The sequence below is a fragment of the Hyla sarda genome, chromosome 3 (genome assembly GCF_029499605.1).
Source record: "Hyla sarda isolate aHylSar1 chromosome 3, aHylSar1.hap1, whole genome shotgun sequence".
NCBI classification, from domain to species: Eukaryota; Metazoa; Chordata; class Amphibia; order Anura; family Hylidae; genus Hyla; species Hyla sarda.
This window is the reverse complement of record NC_079191.1, coordinates 136,302,651-136,321,943: the sequence shown is the minus strand read 5'-3', so window position 1 is coordinate 136,321,943 and position 19,293 is coordinate 136,302,651. Positions and strand designations below refer to the sequence as shown.

Below are 19,293 nucleotides of genomic sequence, written 5' to 3'. Positions count from 1 at the left end.
AGTATTATTTCACTACCCAAGCATGCTCCCTATACGTGTTATGGCAAGGCAAAGTGTTCTACACCCCTATTGAGACTCTCTGTAGCCCAGCTGTTTTTAATAGAGATTCGCTGTGAATATATTGGAATTGAACCAAATTTTTTCGGAAAATTTTACGAATCAGCCGAATAGAATTTTTGCAAAATTCCCCCACCTCTAGGACACTTAGCACCTTTCCTTTGAATAGGTGATAACCTTTAATCTTGGGATGACTTCTTTAAAAGTGATTTTATTAAAATATATTAGTATATTTCTGGACAATACAAAGATCTGGAAGGTGTATTTTTTCCAAAAACTGTACGAAGGACAATGGGAAATTCCTTAAAGGGGTATTCCGCCGTAAAACATTTTATCCCCTATCCAAAGGATAGGGAATAAGATCTCTGATCACGGGGTTCCCACCGATGGGGATCCCCCGCGATCCCCACTGCGACACCCCATTCATCTGGTGCTTGGAGCGAACTCTGCTCCAGGCCGGATACTGGCGACTACAGCTGCCATGCCCCTTGCAATCATGTCTATGGGAGGAGGCGTGACAGCTACCTACTAGTCGTCACACCCCCTCCCATAGACATGAATGGAGGGGGTGTGGCGTGATGTCACGTGACAGCTCGGAGATCGCGGGGGTCCCCAGCAGCGGGACCTCCGTGATCAGACATGTTATTCCCTATCCTTTGGATTTTTTTCAGCGGAGTACCCTTTTAAAGGGAATCTGTCAGGTGCTTCATGCTGCAGGCTTTCTTATTACAACCAGCTGTGAAATAGCCTATTTTTTACAGGGAGATCTGTCAGATGAGTCCAGCAAGGATCATTTTAAACTATGATAAATCATATCTGGTTGTAATGTGGAAACAGGCTCCTTATTCCATGCTGCCTGTGGTTCAGGAAGCATGTATCACTTGAAAGGGTACCTTACAGGGGTGCTCCAGTAATTGAAAACTTAACCCTATCCACATGATAGGGGGTATACATCTGATCATAGGGAATACAGCCACTGTGACCACCCATAATCTTCAGAATTGGACCCTGTCTCTCCGTGTGCATGCAGTAGCATTTCAGTACACACTCCATGCTCTCTCTAGGAGTTCTAAAAATATAGCACTTGTCTCTGGAGCTCCCATAGAGAATGCATAGACCAAGTGCTGACATGCCACTCCATGCACAGAGAGAGATGGGGTCCTATAGACTACTCTTTTAAAGTATGAAGGAAAGGTGCTCTACAAATAAATGTAGCTGTAAGTGAGATTGGGAGTTGAAAGTAATTTAGCAATTATTTTAGCAAGTCATTAACTACACATTCTGACATAAACTGCAGCATACCCACATATTTTAATAGACTAAACCTTGTCTACTAGGGAAAGTATTCTGATGTAAACCAACCACAGAGCCTACCTAAAAACATGATATAAATGTGGCCTAATTTTCATTTCCAGAGCATGAAACATGTATTTGTTTGTTGCCTTTTAGGTCTGGCCTGGAGTTACTGTATTCCCTGATTATACTAATCCTGAATGTACAAAGTGGTGGGTGAATGAATGCCTGGAATTTTATAAGAAGGTCAAATATGATGGAATATGGATTGTAAGTAAAATATTTTTGTATTAAAAATGACATAAATACATAATATCAATTCCATAATTGTATAAAATATATAGAAGTATTTGCATTCACACTGAAAACCTACTGTTGTCTTTTATTGTATGTTCCATGATCCATCAGGCACAAATCAGCAGCTTAAACTAATTTAGGCTGAATCTACCGATTTTGCTATTTCCAATAAATGATCTAATGTGTGTGTTTTTCCCTAATTGCAAATATCAAGGGGAAAAAAAGGCATGTTTAAAATAAAGTAAACTTGTCATTATTTAAAAAAGTAAAAAAAAAAAGAAAAAAAACTTTTGACATATCCTAGAGATAAAAGTTTTTGTTGATCTGAGTTTTTGTTGATCTGGGTGTTTAGACCAGTGTTTCCCAAACTTTTTCAGCTCGGGGAACCCTATAAAAAAATTGTTTTATTTTTTTTGCGGGGAACCCCTACCAAAGTTGAGAAGCAAAAGAAAAACAAAACAAAAAAAAGAGACAGTCACAATGCACAATATCAATTTATCTGTGGTAGGTATGTAGTGTAGATCACAGTGCTGCTTTATACAGCAACTTACATTTGACGTCCTCTAAAACCAGTGTCGTTCCCTTCTCTTCTCCATCTGGTCCACGACTTCATGACAATTTCATCCACCCACAATTCTTCCACATTAAACCTGAAAAGCAAACCTATTAGGCTCTGCACTTTTCCAGCATCAGCCTCCAGATTCCCTTTTTAAAAGGGGCGTATAGGTGTAAAGGCGTAACAAAGGGGTGCAGAAAGGTGTACATGGGTGACAGGTGTGTAGAGGAGTGTACTTGGGTGACAGAAGGGTGTAGAGGAGTGTTAATGGGTGACAGGTGTGTAAAGGAGTGTACATGGGTGACAGATGGGTGTAGAGGAGTGTACATGGGTGACAGAGGGATGTAGAGGAGTGTACATGGGTTACAGAGGGGTGTAGAGAAGTGTACATGGGTGACAGAGGGGTGTAGAGGAGTGTGCATGGGTGACAGATGGGTGTAGAGGAGTGTGCATGGGTGACAGAGGGGTGTAAGGGAGTGGACATGGGTGACAGAAGGGTGTAGAGGAGTGTACATGGGTGACAGAGGGGTGTAGATGAGTGTTCATGGGTGAGAGAGGGGTGTAGAGGAATGTACATGGGTGACAGTGGGGCATAGGGGGTGAAGGAGGAGTGGACATGAATGACAAGGTGGTAACAGAGGGGTATACAGGAGTGACAAAGGGACAGAGGGGTGAATAGTAGGGGTTGGACATTGGTGATGGGGATAGATGGGGTGTGGTCAGAGGGGTGTGAACATGGGTGACAGGGGCGGACGAGGTGGACATGGATGACAGGAAAGTGGAAAGGGTGAAAGGGGGTAACAGAGGGGTGACAAAGGGTGGTGGACAGGGTGACAGTGGGGAGAGGGTGCACTGTCTTAATTAAGCGGAGCTGAGCCATCCTTCTGAAGGGCCGGGAAGAATCGGTGGGCTGGGTAGAATCAGGCCGGCCGGGTAGAAACCGGAGGGCCGAGAACAGTCCTCCTGGGGGCCGGGAACAATCCGCGCACAACACCCATTGCATTCATCCATTTCCCGGCCTGCACACCTGTGACTCATGGCACCATAGGGGGACACTATGTGAGCAGTGCACATGTACACGCAATGCGCATGCAGGCTTCTCTTCCCCCCTGCGCTGCCGTGATTCACAGGCACATAGGCCAGGGCTAGAGATTTATAAAAAGGTTCCCTGCTGGAGCCCGCAGACCCCCCCCCCCCCCCCCCCGCAGTTCTCGACATAACCCTAAGGTTCCGTGGAACCCCGGTTGGGAATCACTGGTTTAGACCCTTACCAATTCCTAGAATAAGTGGGAAGAGAAGTATGTGACTATGCGCTTCTCTCCCCACTCTGTATCTGTGAGCGAGATGCTCTCTTAGGCTTACATTGTAAGGCTCGGTTACATGACACAATGCTAGGAGAGAGCATACTAAGTAAGCACCTCTCCCAGCTTATCCTACTGCTACTAGTCAGGATCTTAACACATTTAGACCCTGAATGATCAAAGCCTTTAATATGTTCCTATGACATATAATCTTTTTTTTTATTATGAAAATGTCTTTTTAAAGAGTACTTGTACTTGTTCTCACTCCCTCCATTTTGGTGTGCAGGACTAGTGCTGGTTTGTTGGCCAGTAGTATGCACCCAGTTACTTCCTTCCCCTTACTTGTCTAGGTACACACAACACTGCCCATACTCCTCTTGCCATGCCATGACATTGTCCACCTAAAAGTGCATTGAAAAAGCTGCATTGTGCTGGGATGATTTGCAAAGTACATATGTACACAGTACAGTGCATATGATAATGTCATGATTAAGAGCTGTCACCAGTGTGAAATGTGTTAGCTTATCAATTCACTGTTCCTTTTAATATGATAAAATTTTGGACTTTTCATCTATACAAAATTATTGGGTAGATTTATCAAAACCTGTGGAGAGGAAAGTTGACCAGTTGACATGCTTAGTGGCTTATTAAATTAAAGATGATTGGCTTATCCAAGCATGTATGTTTATGACACAGACATGAGAAAAGTAGGGATGTTCGGATACCAAGACAGAGTATTTTCTTTTCAAGTATTCACCAATACCAGTTACCAATACTTTTAATGTCATGTGACAGCAGAGGTGGATCTAGACTTTGTAAAGCCTTAGGCGATAATAAACAAGAAGTCATCACTGATGCTCAAAATTAAGGAATGCCACAGTAGTTTGGCAGGAAATCTCCCTGTTAGGTAGATGGTAGGCAGGGAACCCTCCCTTTTAGTCAGAAGCCACCAATAGTTAGGTATTCACATAGGTAGGGAACCTTCTTATTTGGTAGGTGCCCAATGAAGTGGTTTCCCCCAATGTGTCTGTCACGATGCCGGCTGGCAGGTAGTGGACCCTCTGTGCCAGAGAGGGATTGGCGTGGACCGTGCTAGTGGACCGGTTCTAAGCCACTACTGGTTTTCACCAGAGCCCGCCGCAAAGCGGGATGGTCTTGCTGCGGCGGTAGTGACCAGGTCGTATCCACTAGCAACGGCTCACCTCTCTGGCTGCTGAAGATAGGCGCGGTACAAGGGAGTAGGCAGAAGCAAGGTCGGACGTAGCAGAAGGTCGGGGCAGGCAGCAAGGATCGTAGTCAGGGGCAACGGCAGAAGGTCTGGAAACACAGGCAAGGAACACACAAGGAACGCTTTCACTGGCACTAAGGCAACAAGATCCGGCAAGGGAGTGCAAGGGAAGTGAGGTAATATAGGGAAGTGCACAGGTGAAAACCCTAATTGGAACCACTGCGCCAATCAGCGGCGCAGTGGCCCTTTAAATCGCAGAGACCCGGCGCGCGCGCGCCCTAGGGAGCGGGGCCGCGCGCGCCGGGACAGAACAGACGGGGAGCGAGTCAGGTAGGGGAGCCGGGGTGCGCATCGCGAGCGGGCGCTACCCGCATCGCGAATCGCATCCCGGCTGGCAGCAGGATCGCAGCGCCCCGGGTCAGAGGACGTGACCGGAGCGCTGCAGCGGAGGGAGTGAAGCGAGCGCTCCGGGGAGGAGCGGGGACCCGGAGCGCTCGGCGTAACAGTACCCCCCCCCTTGGGTCTCCCCCTCTTCTTGGAGCCTGAGAACCTGAGGAGCAGACTTTTGTCAAGGATGTTGTCCTCAGGTTCCCAGGATCTCTCTTCAGGACCACAACCCTCCCAGTCTACTAAAAAAAAATTTTTCCCTCTGACCTTTTTGGCAGCCAAAATTTCCTTGACCGAGAAGACGTCCGAGGAGCCGGAAACAGGAGTGGGAGGAACAGATTTGGGAGAAAAACGGTTGAGGATGAGTGGTTTGAGAAGAGAGACGTGAAAGGCATTAGGGATACGAAGAGAAGGAGGAAGAAGAAGTTTATAAGAGACAGGATTAATTTGACACAAAATTTTGAAAGGACCAAGATAGCGTGGTCCCAACTTGTAGCTAGGGACACGGAAGCGGACATATTTAGCGGAGAGCCATACCTTGTCTCCAGGGGAAAAAACGGGGGGAGCTCTTCTTTTCTTATCCGCGAACCTCTTCATGCGTGAAGAAGCCTGTAAGAGAGAATTTTGGGTCTCTCTCCATATAATGGAAAGGTCACGAGAAATTTCATCCACAGCGGGCAGACCAGAGGGCAAGGGGGTAGGGAGGGGAGGAAGAGGGTGACGGCCGTACACCACGAAAAATGGGGATTTGGAGGAAGATTCAGAGACCCTGAAGTTATACGAAAATTCGGCCCATGGAAGGAGATCTGCCCAGTCATCCTGGCGGGAGGAAACAAAATGTCGCAAATAATCACCCAGGATCTGGTTAACTCTTTCTACTTGTCCATTGGACTGGGGATGATATGCAGAGGAAAAATTTAATTTAATCTTGAGTTGTTTACAGAGAGCCCTCCAGAATTTAGACACGAATTGGACCCCTCTATCCGAGACAATCTGCGTAGGCAACCCGTGAAGACGAAAAATGTGTACAAAAAATTGTTTAGCCAACTGAGGCGCAGAAGGAAGACCAGGAAGAGGGATGAAATGTGCCATTTTGGAGAATCGATCAACGACCACCCAAATAACGGTGTTGCCACGGGAAGGGGGTAAATCAGTAATAAAATCCATACCAATCAGAGACCAAGGCTGTTCGGGGACAGGCAGAGGATGAAGAAAACCAGCGGGCTTCTGGCGAGGAGTCTTATCCCGGGCACAGATAGTGCAGGCTCGCACAAAGTCCCCAACATCCGTCTCCAGAGTCGGCCACCAATAGAAGCGGGAGATGAGTTGCACAGATTTCTTGATGCCCGCATGACCTGCGAGATGGGAGGAGTGACCCCATTTGAGGATTCCGAGGCGTTGGCGTGGAGAAACAAAGGTCTTTCCAGGAGGAGTCTGCCTGATGGAGGCAGGAGAAGTGGAGATCAGGCAGTCAGGTGGAATGATGTGTTGCGGAGGGAGATCAACTTCTGAGGCATCCGAGGAACGAGAGAGAGCATCGGCCCTAATGTTCTTATCGGCAGGACGAAAGTGAATCTCAAAATTAAATCGGGCAAAGAACAGAGACCACCGGGCCTGGCGAGGATTCAGCCGTTGGGCCGACTGGAGGTAGGAGAGGTTCTTGTGGTCGGTGTAGATAATAACAGGAAATCTTGATCCCTCCAGCAGATGCCTCCATTCCTCAAGTGCTAATTTAATGGCTAGAAGCTCTCGATCCCCGATGGAGTAGTTCCTCTCCGCTGGAGAGAAGGTCCTAGAGAAAAAACCACAAGTGACAGCATGCCCGGAAGGATTTTTTTGTAGAAGAACAGCTCCAGCTCCTACTGAGGAGGCATCAACCTCCAATAGGAAGGGTTTGGAAGGGTCAGGTCTGGAGAGCACGGGAGCCGAAGAAAAGGCAGACTTGAGTCGTTTAAAGGAGTCTTCTGCTTGAGGAGGCCAGGACTTGGGATCAGCATTTTTCTTGGTTAAAGCCACGATAGGAGCCACAATGGTAGAAAAATGTGGAATAAATTGCCTGTAATAATTGGCGAACCCCAAAAAGCGTTGGATAGCACGGAGTCCGGAGGGGCGTGGCCACTTTAAGACGGCAGAGAGTTTGTCTGGATCCATCTGTAGTCCCTGGCCAGAGACCAAATATCCTAGAAAAGGAAGAGATTGGCATTCAAACAGACATTTCTCAATTTTGGCATAGAGTTGGTTGTCACGAAGTCTCTGAAGAACCATACGGACATGCTGGCGGTGTTCTTCTAGATTGGCAGAAAAAATTAGGATATCGTCCAGATATACCACAACACAGGAGTATAACAGATCACGAAAAATTTCATTGACAAAGTCTTGGAAGACGGCAGGGGCATTGCACAGTCCAAAGGGCATGACCAGATACTCAAAGTGTCCATCTCTGGTGTTAAATGCCGTTTTCCACTCGTCCCCCTCTCTGATGCGGATGAGGTTATAGGCGCCTCTTAAGTCCAATTTAGTGAAGATGTGGGCACCTTGGAGGCGATCAAAGAGTTCAGAGATGAGGGGTAAGGGGTAGCGGTTCTTAACCGTGATTTTATTAAGACCGCGGTAGTCAATGCAAGGACGTAGGGAGCCATCTTTTTTGGACACAAAGAAAAATCCGGCTCCGGCAGGAGAGGAGGATTTACGGATAAAGCCCTTTTTTAGATTCTCCTGGACGTATTCGGACATGGCAAGAGTCTCTGGGGCAGAGAGAGGATAAATTCTGCCCCGGGGTGGAGTAGTACCCGGGAGGAGGTCGATAGGGCAATCATAAGGCCTGTGAGGAGGTAGAGTCTCAGCTTGTTTTTTGCAGAAAACATCCGTGAAGTCCATATAGGCCTTAGGGAGACCGGTTACTGGAGGAACCACAGAGTTACGGCAAGGGTTACTGGGAACCGGTTTTAGACAGTTCTTGGAACAAGAGGACCCCCAACTCTTGATCTCCCCAGTGGACCAATCCAGGGTTGGGGAATGAAGTTGAAGCCAGGGAAGTCCAAGGAGAATCTCCGAGGTGCAATTGGGGAGGACCAAAAGTTCAATCCTCTCATGATGAGATCCGATGCTCATAAGAAGGGGCTCCGTGCGGAAACGTATGGTACAGTCCAATCTTTCATTATTTACACAATTGATGTAGAGGGGTCTGGCGAGACTGGTCACTGGGATGTTGAACCTGTTGACGAGAGAGGCCAAAATAAAATTTCCTGCAGATCCAGAGTCCAAGAAGGCCACTGTAGAGAAGGAGAAGGCAGAGGCAGACATCCGCACAGGCACAGTAAGACGTGGAGAAGCAGAGTAGACATCAAGGACTGTCTCACCCTTGTGCGGAGTCAGCGTACGTCTTTCCAGGCGGGGAGGACGGATAGGACAATCCCTCAGGAAGTGTTCGGTACTAGCACAGTACAGGCAGAGGTTCTCCATACGGCGTCGTGTCCTCTCTTGAGGTGTCAGGCGAGACCGGTCGACCTGCATAGCCTCCACGGCGGGAGGCACAGGAACAGATTGCAGGGGACCAGAGGAGAGAGGAGCCGAGGAGACGAAACGCCTCGTGCGAACAGAGTCCATATCTTGGCGGAGTTCCTGACGCCTTTCAGAAAAACGCATGTCAATGCGAGTGGCTAGGTGAATAAGTTCATGTAGATTAGCAGGAATTTCTCGTGCGGCCAGAACATCTTTAATGTTGCTGGATAGGCCTTTTTTGAAGGTCGCGCAGAGGGCCTCATTATTCCAGGACAATTCTGAAGCAAGTGTACGGAATTGTACGGCATACTCGCCAACGGAAGAATTACCCTGGACCAGGTTCAACAGGGCAGTCTCAGCAGAAGAGGCTCGGGCAGGTTCCTCAAAGACACTTCGGATTTCCGAGAAGAAGGAGTGTACAGAGGCAGTGACGGGGTCATTGCGGTCCCAGAGCGGTGTGGCCCATGACAGGGCTTTTCCGGACAGAAGACTGACTACGAAAGCCACCTTAGACCTTTCAGTGGGAAACAGGTCCGACATCATCTCCAGATGCAGGGAACATTGGGAAAGAAAGCCACGGCAAAACTTAGAGTCCCCATCAAATTTATCCGGCAAGGATAAGCGTATCCCAGGAGCGGCCACTCGCTGCGGAGGAGGTGCAGGGGCTGGCGGAGGAGATGACTGCTGAAGCTGTGGTAGCAACTGTTGTAGCATAACGGTCAGTTGAGACAGCTGTTGGCCTTGTTGCGCTATCTGTTGTGACTGCTGGGCGACCACCGTGGTGAGGTCAGCGACAACTGGCAGAGGAACTTCAGCGGGATCCATGGCCGGATCTACTGTCACGATGCCGGCTGGCAGGTAGTGGACCCTCTGTGCCAGAGAGGGATTGGCGTGGACCGTGCTAGTGGACCGGTTCTAAGCCACTACTGGTTTTCACCAGAGCCCGCCGCAAAGCGGGATGGTCTTGCTGCGGCGGTAGTGACCAGGTCGTATCCACTAGCAACGGCTCACCTCTCTGGCTGCTGAAGATAGGCGCGGTACAAGGGAGTAGGCAGAAGCAAGGTCGGACGTAGCAGAAGGTCGGGGCAGGCAGCAAGGATCGTAGTCAGGGGCAACGGCAGAAGGTCTGGAAACACAGGCAAGGAACACACAAGGAACGCTTTCACTGGCACTAAGGCAACAAGATCCGGCAAGGGAGTGCAAGGGAAGTGAGGTAATATAGGGAAGTGCACAGGTGAAAACCCTAATTGGAACCACTGCGCCAATCAGCGGCGCAGTGGCCCTTTAAATCGCAGAGACCCGGCGCGCGCGCGCCCTAGGGAGCGGGGCCGCGCGCGCCGGGACAGAACAGACGGGGAGCGAGTCAGGTAGGGGAGCCGGGGTGCGCATCGCGAGCGGGCGCTACCCGCATCGCGAATCGCATCCCGGCTGGCAGCAGGATCGCAGCGCCCCGGGTCAGAGGACGTGACCGGAGCGCTGCAGCGGAGGGAGTGAAGCGAGCGCTCCGGGGAGGAGCGGGGACCCGGAGCGCTCGGCGTAACAGTGTCCCCTCCAAAAGAAAATAATGAAAATCCCACTCATCTTTCCTACAATCTTGGTTCTGGATGGTCCGCTTTGTAAATGGTGCAGAGCCTTCTCCTACAAGCTGTGCAATGAAATTATGTCATGTCTTCCACCACTTTGGATAAGGGAGCAAACGAGGAGAGGAATTTTTATTATTTTTGGAGGAGACCTATTGATAAAACTACATCTCTCTGTCCACTGATCACATGATGTCTGCATGATTTGCAGGTATTGGAATGGGTACCAGGGACATTAGCACATGTACATGTACTCGTGCAAATGTCTGTTATCAGTGCCTAAGATACAAAAGAAAGCATACCATGGCAGTGACCCATCCCAACCAGTACTCACTTGAGTGGGCATTCCCTGAACAATGCCACTCAGGTGATAAGCTGTGCAGTAGCTGTGAGCAGTGAGGACAGAGCTGATCATGCCAGGTGAAAATTCTTTTTTAATATAAAATTTTGCTGGCTGGAATACTTATGTAACAGAAAGAAAAAACTGTATTATTTTATTATTATATTTTTCACAATTGCAACTATAAACTGCTATATGTTTGCACTACTATTGACTTAATGAACCTTTGTATATTTGAGTGTCATTTTGACTTTCTGTCAACAGGATATGAATGAGGTCTCTAACTTTGTGAAAGGATCAAGCAAAGGATGTAATGTTAATAAGTTAAACTATCCTCCATACACACCTGGTAAGACATTGTAAAGTAAGAACACATGGTAAAGGCAATATAGCTTTCCGTTATGGATCTAGGTTTCATTTACTTGTAAGGTTATGTGTCTAAAGTATGTGAAAGGAATATCATAAACAAGCATGTATAATGGGAGGGAGCGGGGATTTCTGCCTGGAAATAAAGTTGATAGTTTCCCTAATTTCCCACAACCCCATGTCTCCCACTCTTGAAGGTGCATTCACTCGAAGCCAATGGCTCACACTTCAACTCCAGTGGCAGGCCCCCCGCGATCAGACATCTTATTCCCTATCCTTTGGATAGGGGATAAAATGTTTTTGCCCGAGATACCCCTTTAATGGAATATGAACTGCATTGGGTAACATTCATTTAGTGTCAGGTATGTATAGGGGAAGCAACTGTTCAAGCTGAAATTATACATAGAAGGAATAAATGTTTTTGAAATAATTTACAAACTTGGTTCAAGTTTCTGGTTGAATTAAAGTTACAAAAATATGATAACATTGTAAAATGTTTCTGACTATGATATTTGCTAATAGGTTATGATTAGATCAATAGAGAAACATATCTCATGAGAAAAAGTAAACTCAAAGTGTAGTTTTCAGGGGATCACTTCATTTTGTATTGGAAATAATGAACCTTAATGGCCCAATGTGGAAAAGAAATCACCTCCAACAACCTAGAACAAACCAAAGAACCTACAACAATGTCTAAATAACTGCAAGCCTTGATATAGATTTTATCAGTTACCTTGTAACTATCTTACTCCGGGCAAAATCAGAATGTGTACACCAAAGTAAATCAAATGGAGCCATGTAAGTTTCAAATACTTCTGCCTCTTTACTAGCCTGTTCACTTGGTTATATAACCTCTGCACTTAGCATTAGTTTCCACCCTCACTAGGGGGATGTTCTTAGGCTTAACATACCATATGCATACCAGATAAGGTATAGTCCTTTGTTAAACTTCAAGGGCTTCAAGTCCTCTTGCGTGCTAGCCAGCAATTTCCTTTATTCGATGGTGGGGGCCAAACAGGAAGGAGCAGAATATCATGAGGGGCAAGGGTTGCTATGTCCAAATGAGCATTTTACGTATACAGTATATAAACATAAACAAAATTGAGGTTCACTTTTTGAGCAAAACGTGTCCCCCATCCACCACGGGGAGGTGGACTCATTTAGGATGGGACCCTAACACAAATTCTGAGCCTAACACTCAGAATTTGCTGTGCACCCTTCCCCCTTTTTCACAGGTGGCGTTTTAAAATTGTTAATGGATCCAACATGTCACCCAGTCAGAGGCTATATGCCTAGCAAGAGGTGAGTGTTATGAGTGTTAGGCTCAAAATTTGTGTTAGGGACCCATCCTAAATGAGGCCACCTCCCCGTGGTGGATGGGGGGACACGTTTTGCTCAAAAAGTGCACTAAGAGCCTAAATTTTTTGACCAATGTGTGCTGCTGCAATCCTCTTTTTTTGTATAATATATATATATATATATATATATATATATATATATATATATTTATATATATATATACACACTCACACATTAAAACATCCATTACAGCCTCACTTCCCCCAGTTAAGGTCAATATTTATAACTAAACCATAAGAAATTATATGGGCAAAATGGCATCCATGGCAGAGTTTCAAAATGGAAACCACTGCTGACCAAAAAGAACATAAAAACGTTTTGAAAATATTCTGTGGATCGTCTAGAAAAATAGAACATTTTGGAAGGTGTACGTCATGTTATATCTGCGGCCAAAGTAACACAATGGGATTTATTTACTAATGTGATCCTGACTTTTTTGTTGGGTTTTGCGCCCAAATTGTGTTGCATGGGACACAATTTGCGACCCATAAAAACAAAACCCTCCATTTTACGTGAAAAACCCAAAAAGGGTGCGTGACCACGGGGATAAAGTGGGCCTGGTCCCGACAGTTTTGAAAATCCCAACATATTTGCTAAGGTTTCCACAGAAAATGTGGTGGATTTGAGCTGAGGAAAACCTGATAGATCAGAACAGTTGTAAAAAAAGCAAAACGTGGGAAAAGTGCAAAATGTAGGGAAACCTTAGTAAATACCTTGGGAAAATAACAGTCGGAAATCAAAACCCACAAAGAAACCTCCACTCTTAGTAAATAAACCCCAATATAAAAAAAAAAAAAAAACATCACACCTGCAGCCAAATTTGGTGGTTTCAGTATGATGGTCTGGGGCTACTTTGCTGCTTCAGTGCCTGGATAATTTGTTGTGATTGATGGAACTGTAAATTCTGCTCTCTACTAAAACATCCTGAAGGAAAATGTCCGGCCATCAGTTCATGGTCTCAAGCTGAAGTGCCCTTGTATTCTGCAGCAGGACAATGATCTAAAACACACCAGCAAGTCCATCTCTGAATGGCTTAAATAAAAAAATAATTAAAGTTTTCGAGTGGTTTAGTTTAAAACCCTCCAATGTGGCTAAATGAAAACAATTTTGCAAAGAAGAGTTGCCTAAAAGTCCTCCAAAGTGATGAGAAAAACTCCTTGCCAGTTATCTCAAACGCAGCTGGTTCTGCTGAGGGTGGCACAAGTTATTAGGTTTAGGGGAAATTTCATTTTCACATGAAGCTTTTACCCAACAAAAATAAAATGATTCATTGAAAACTGCATTTTGTGTTTACTAGGGTTATCTTGTTGTAATATTAAAATTAGTTTGATGGTCAACAAATATGTGACACATATGCAAAAAATAAATAAATAGATGAATCAGGAAAGGGGCAAACACTTTTCACAGTACTGTATCTTCAATATATTTTCCCTCAGTCCAAACAAATGCAATACCCTAAAATAGTGAACACCTAGCCTAGCAAGGCAAGCTATTGATGGGATTGATTGTTAAACAGTATAATAATTCTGTACACACAAATCTAAGCCTCTTTTTTATATAAAACTAAAAAGAAGATAAAGGCAAGCTGCCTAAACTGATCTTTAAACCACATTTCTACTTGATATTTATTTTTAAGCCTAATAAACAAACTATAGGCTAGACACTAATTACTGTGTCACCTCAAAAGTGCTTCCAAAATATTTTAATAGTGGTTGTAAAGGTTAATGGCAGAGTTTGTCTGAAGCTTGACTTATTGATCACTTTGAACTATGATGTTCATTAAACAGCTTTAGTACAAGCTGCATGGCCATGTATCAAGGAACTAGCACATCTATAATTCACTCTTCCAAGAAAAGGATCTTTGTGGGTATTAGAGGAACAAAATCTGGCTAAAGGTTTCTACATAAGAAAATGTATGTGTCTTTTTTGTTAAGCAATTATGGATCGCGTAATGTTTTCGAAGACCCTCTGTATGGATGCAGTACAAACTTGGGGAAACCATTATGATGTACATAGTTTGTATGGACATGCCATGTGTCTTTCTACAGAAGAGTAAGTTTCAGTTATTTATTTATTTATTTATTTATTTATTTATTTATTATCATTATTATTATTATTATTATTATTATTATGATGGAAAGTTATTAAACAATTAAATATCTGCATGTTATAGTGAACATTTTCATGTTTATAAATCATTATGGCAATTATATGATTGTGTTAAATTCTACCTAATCTTTTAATTTAAAATAATTATAAAGGGGTTGGTCCAGGATTAGAATAACGTTGTTGCTTTCTATCAAAATAGTAACATTCCTTTCAATGGTTGTGCCTGGTATTACTGCTCATTCAAATTATAAATTGGGCTAAGTGGCAATACCACCAATAAGTTTTGGACAGGTGCAGTGCTGTACATGGAATATAACAATTTTTTTTATCTCAGACAATTCCTTTAAGATATCCCTGTCACTTAAAAAAAAAAAAAAATACTTTTAAAATGTCCTAGAGACATGTCACATGTTTTAGTCAGTAGAGCTTTCAATGCTGAGAACATCACCATTAGGAGAATGCGTGGGGTTAAGCTCCCTAGCTCCTTGCCTCTGAGCAATCTTTGTCTCTCTGCCCAATAGAATTATAATGGAGCAGCGAGACAAAGATCACTGAAAGTCGGGAATTAAAATGCACATGCACATTACCACCACTTAGCACTAAGACCCCGATGAAAACATTTGACATATCTCTAGGAGATGTCAAAAAAATTTTTTTTTTTTTTTTTTATTCAAATGGCAGTGCCTATTATGGCAATACTTTTAGTCAATGGAAAATAATTTATATTTTAAGCAAAAAAAAAAAGAAAAAAGGGTTGAATCTTCCAGCCGTCCATGGAGTGCTGAGCAACACTGTGGGTCTAAGAAGTGAGACCTGGTGCAATCAATATCTTTTGACATATCTGAGCAAAATGTAAAAAAAAAATTAATAACACCAATGATTAAAGGGGTACTCCGCCCCTAGACATCTTATCCCCCTATTCAAAGGATAGGAGATAAGATGTCTGATTGCGGGGGTCCAGTAGCTGGGACCCCCTCCTCCACGATTGTCATGCAGTAACCAGAGTTCTGTTTAGTATGTTTAGAATGCTGGGTTCCCGCTGCGGCGGTTGTGATGTCACACCACGCCTTGTCTATTAATGTCTATGGTAGCCTCACCCCCTCCCATAGACAAGAATGTAGGAGGGGATGGTGTAACATCACAAGAGGGCGTGGCATGACATTACGACCCCCGCCGCGGGAACCCAGCATTCTAAATATACTGCTTGGAATGCTGGGTGCTGCATGAAGATCGTGGGGTGGGGTGGGGGGTGATGGAATAGGGGATAAGATGTCTAGGGGTGGAGTTCCCCTTTAAAGTCTTGAGCCTGCTTTTCCCTTTTTCCTCTCCTAGTTTACACTATGTAAAATAAAGATGCTATTACTTACCTAAGGTCTAAAGTACTTGTTTTACAATGATAAACTTTACATTTGTCTAGAGTATCCCCTTCACCTGAAAAGCAGTAATTTATGTCTTAACTGAATTAACCCAAGATAGGTGGATTGATGATAAAAAGCTATCCTTGGGATAGGGGGATCATAGCTGTTTATGAGACCCCACCAATCATCAAAATGGAGGTCCTTTGTCCTCCGAGTAAATAATACATTAGCATGCATGCTCAGCCACCACTCCATTCAATCTCTATGGGACTTTGAATATAGCTAAGCACTAAACTCGGCTATGTTTGGAAGTCCAAATAGAGTTACTAGAGTGATGTATGAGAATGCATGCTGCTGCACCATTTACTTTTGGGACAAAGAACCCTTAAATAACTTGAAATAACCCCTTTAAAGAACTGATTGACTATTTTTAGGGCACATGAAAAATGAAAATAATTACCGCATTTCTACCTTTCTTATTCTGTATAGCATGCACAACTTGCTATTATATTTTGCATAGATATACAGTGAATGATTTGAAATGTCACACCATATTTGGAGCATTTTTTAGAAAGCAAGAAACCGTTACAGCATAAATGTGATCAGGACAGCAGTTGCAGAAGGCTACATTTATAATGGCTTTTCATTTTCAGAGCCATCAAAGCTGTTTTCCCTGGAAAAAGAAGCATCATTTTTTCACGATCTACTTTTGCTGGATCAGGCAAATACTCAGGACATTGGCTTGGAGATAATGCTGCCAACTGGAATGATATTAAATGGGCTATACCAGGAATGCTTGAGTTCAGTCTTTTTGGAATACCTTATGTAAGCACATTAAATAAATAAGCCTGCAAAACAAATGGTCATCTATGGGAATTAGCACTAAATTGTGTTTATTTGTGTAGAACATCATGATCCATTTTATTGCCAATTGGATGTTTTAGTGACAGTCAAAACTGAGAAATGCAGAAAAATAGGCAACATTTACAGCTCAAAATGACAGTGGCATCAATGCTTTGTAAGCAGAGATAATCGTTCTGCTTCGGAAATATAGTCTAAAACATTATATTAACACATTATATTATATTTATACACAGTTAAATAAAGATGATTGCACACTTAAAAGTGCTTACCAACAATGTGTAGAACACTTTCACAAAAAAAAGTATAAAAGCATATACTAATACTTACTATTATTATTATTTAAAAAAAAAAATTATATCTTGAAACTTTCTCTGCATAAAATGTATTGTATGTTTGGAGACATTGCAGTAGGATCATTAAGATAATTGGAGAAGTAATTTCTCTCTTCTTCATCCTTTTCATACCTGTTTTATGTCCACCAGTATATGCTGTTCCATTGACAGAATTCAAGCATGGAATATTCTGTAAATGGATTTACAGGCAACCATGTCCCCACCAGTGAGAAGCGGAGTCCAGCACTACACACTAAGGGGTGCCTGGTATAGGAGAGTCATATATATATATATATATATATATATATATATATATATATATATATATATGATGTAGGTGTTTTATTATGCCTTGGGGTGCTCTGTGACTGATGAACTAGCAACTTAATCATATATAGTCTCTAAAATGTTATTCCACTCCTATACATCTAAGATGTCTGATCATGGGGGTCCCGCTGTTGGGGATCCCCGCAATCTCTCCTGCAGCACCCACCTGTGATCTGGTGCACGGAACAAGCTGATCGTGATGTCAAGGCCCCATCCCCTTGTGATATCATGCCCTGCCCCATCAATGCAAGTCTATGGGAGGGGGCGTGATGGTCGTCATGCCCCCTCCCATAGACTTGCATTGAGTGGGCGACATCCTGAGTGGGTGGGGCTGTGACATCATGATCATCCTCCTTTGGATAGGGGATAAGATGTCTAGGGGTGGAGTACCCCTTAAGAGTTAGAACATACATTGTAAGGTAGGTAGTACAAGAGCTGGTGCATCACTGCCTATAGCTGACACTAGATAGACTGTGTTTTTTCCTTCTGGAGGTGAGCTATTTAATTTTTTTTCCCAGAGTGCATTTTTCTAATAACACTCAACTCATTGTATCTCCTCAAAGAGAATGAGTGAATCTATCTATCTATCTATCTAACATGTTCATTGGTTTGGTGTAATACATTTTCCAACATTTATTTCTTTAGATTGGTGCAGACATATGTGGTTTCTTTGATGACTGTACTGAAGAGTTATGTACACGATGGATGCAAGTTGGGGCATTTTATCCATTTGCTAGAAATCACAATGCCGAGAATTACAAGGTAACCTATTCTTCACTAAAAAACTAGTGTCAAGACAGTTATACTAAAAGAATTCCTATAATAAAAACACATACAACATTATTTGAATAACAGATGTAATAGTTGTAGTTAGAGTCTGTTTATAAGGTATATTTCATAGGTGGTGGTCTAACTGGTGTGTTTGTATTATAAGATCTCTTATAAAAATCTAAAAGATTTGGTTTTAACGTCAGATGAATGCAAAAAAAAAAAAATCAAAGATAAAAACAGGACTTAAGTGGAAACCATATTAACTGCGATAGTAGGTTCCCAATGGGTGTCTTTCCATTGGTAAACAGCAAAAATCCACATCATACCCTGAGATTTCTTCCACTTCTCCATTCTCTATTGCTACAGATGTTGCCACGAGTTTGAATGTGGATTAGCCCAAATGAATATAGCGAATCCATGACCTGGTTTCCTGACCCATTATCTCTGTTGCGGAATAAGATATTATAAAAAAAAAAAAATATATATATATATATATATATATATATATATATATATATATATATATATACATATATATATATATATATATATATATATATATATATATATATATACACATATATATATATATATATATATGTATATATATATATTGTGAACATGGCCTAAAATTGTATTTACACGTGTTTATATTGTTAATTTTAGAAATTAAAACAATGCTGTGTTATTTATTTCTTCAATTTCAGGCACAAGACCCTGCTTCATTTGGAGCAGATTCTACTGTTGTAAAAACATCAAAGCATTACCTGAACATCCGGTACACCTTGCTTCCATACCTTTACACTCTTTTCTACAGAGCACACACTAAAGGAGAGACAGTGGTCAGGCCTTTACTTCATGAGTAAGTACTGGAATTTCAAAACCTTCTCTTTCACTTATTTTGGTAAAAAAAAAAAAAAAAAAAAAAGGGGATTCTCCAGTGTAGATTCATACTTTAACTCTTAATATCACCAATATGCTTTTTTTTTCTTTTTCTAAATGGCTGTAAAATAAGTTCTTTACACGGGTCCCGCACTGACCTACAGTGATTGTGTGGTTGTCTATTGACAGCCATAACTGGCAGGATCTCAGATGATGGTTTCTTCCCTGAGATCAGTCTCTGGGTTTCATGGTGATTTACAAAGAGACTGGGAAATATCTGTACAATCAGCCCTGGGATGTTAGAAATTTTTCCATATATATATATATATATATATATATATATATATATATATATATATTCATATATATATAGATTGTGCCTTCT

At 43.0% G+C, this 19,293-nt stretch overlaps 1 protein-coding gene across 5 annotated transcripts in view; it reads left to right on the top strand.

Moving 5' to 3' along the window:
- Nucleotides 1-19,293, top strand: part of SI (sucrase-isomaltase) — a 223,092-nt gene that overhangs the window by 71,644 nt on the left and 132,155 nt on the right. For all 5 annotated transcript variants that reach the window (XM_056565086.1, XM_056565085.1, XM_056565087.1 and 2 more), the window contains 6 exons: nucleotides 1,507-1,620; nucleotides 10,805-10,889; nucleotides 14,200-14,317; nucleotides 16,386-16,557; nucleotides 17,901-18,017; nucleotides 18,734-18,888. In XM_056565086.1, the coding sequence (XP_056421061.1) occupies nucleotides 1,507-1,620; nucleotides 10,805-10,889; nucleotides 14,200-14,317; nucleotides 16,386-16,557; nucleotides 17,901-18,017; nucleotides 18,734-18,888 (761 nt within the window). The remainder of the gene's footprint in view (nucleotides 1-1,506; nucleotides 1,621-10,804; nucleotides 10,890-14,199; nucleotides 14,318-16,385; nucleotides 16,558-17,900; nucleotides 18,018-18,733; nucleotides 18,889-19,293) is intronic.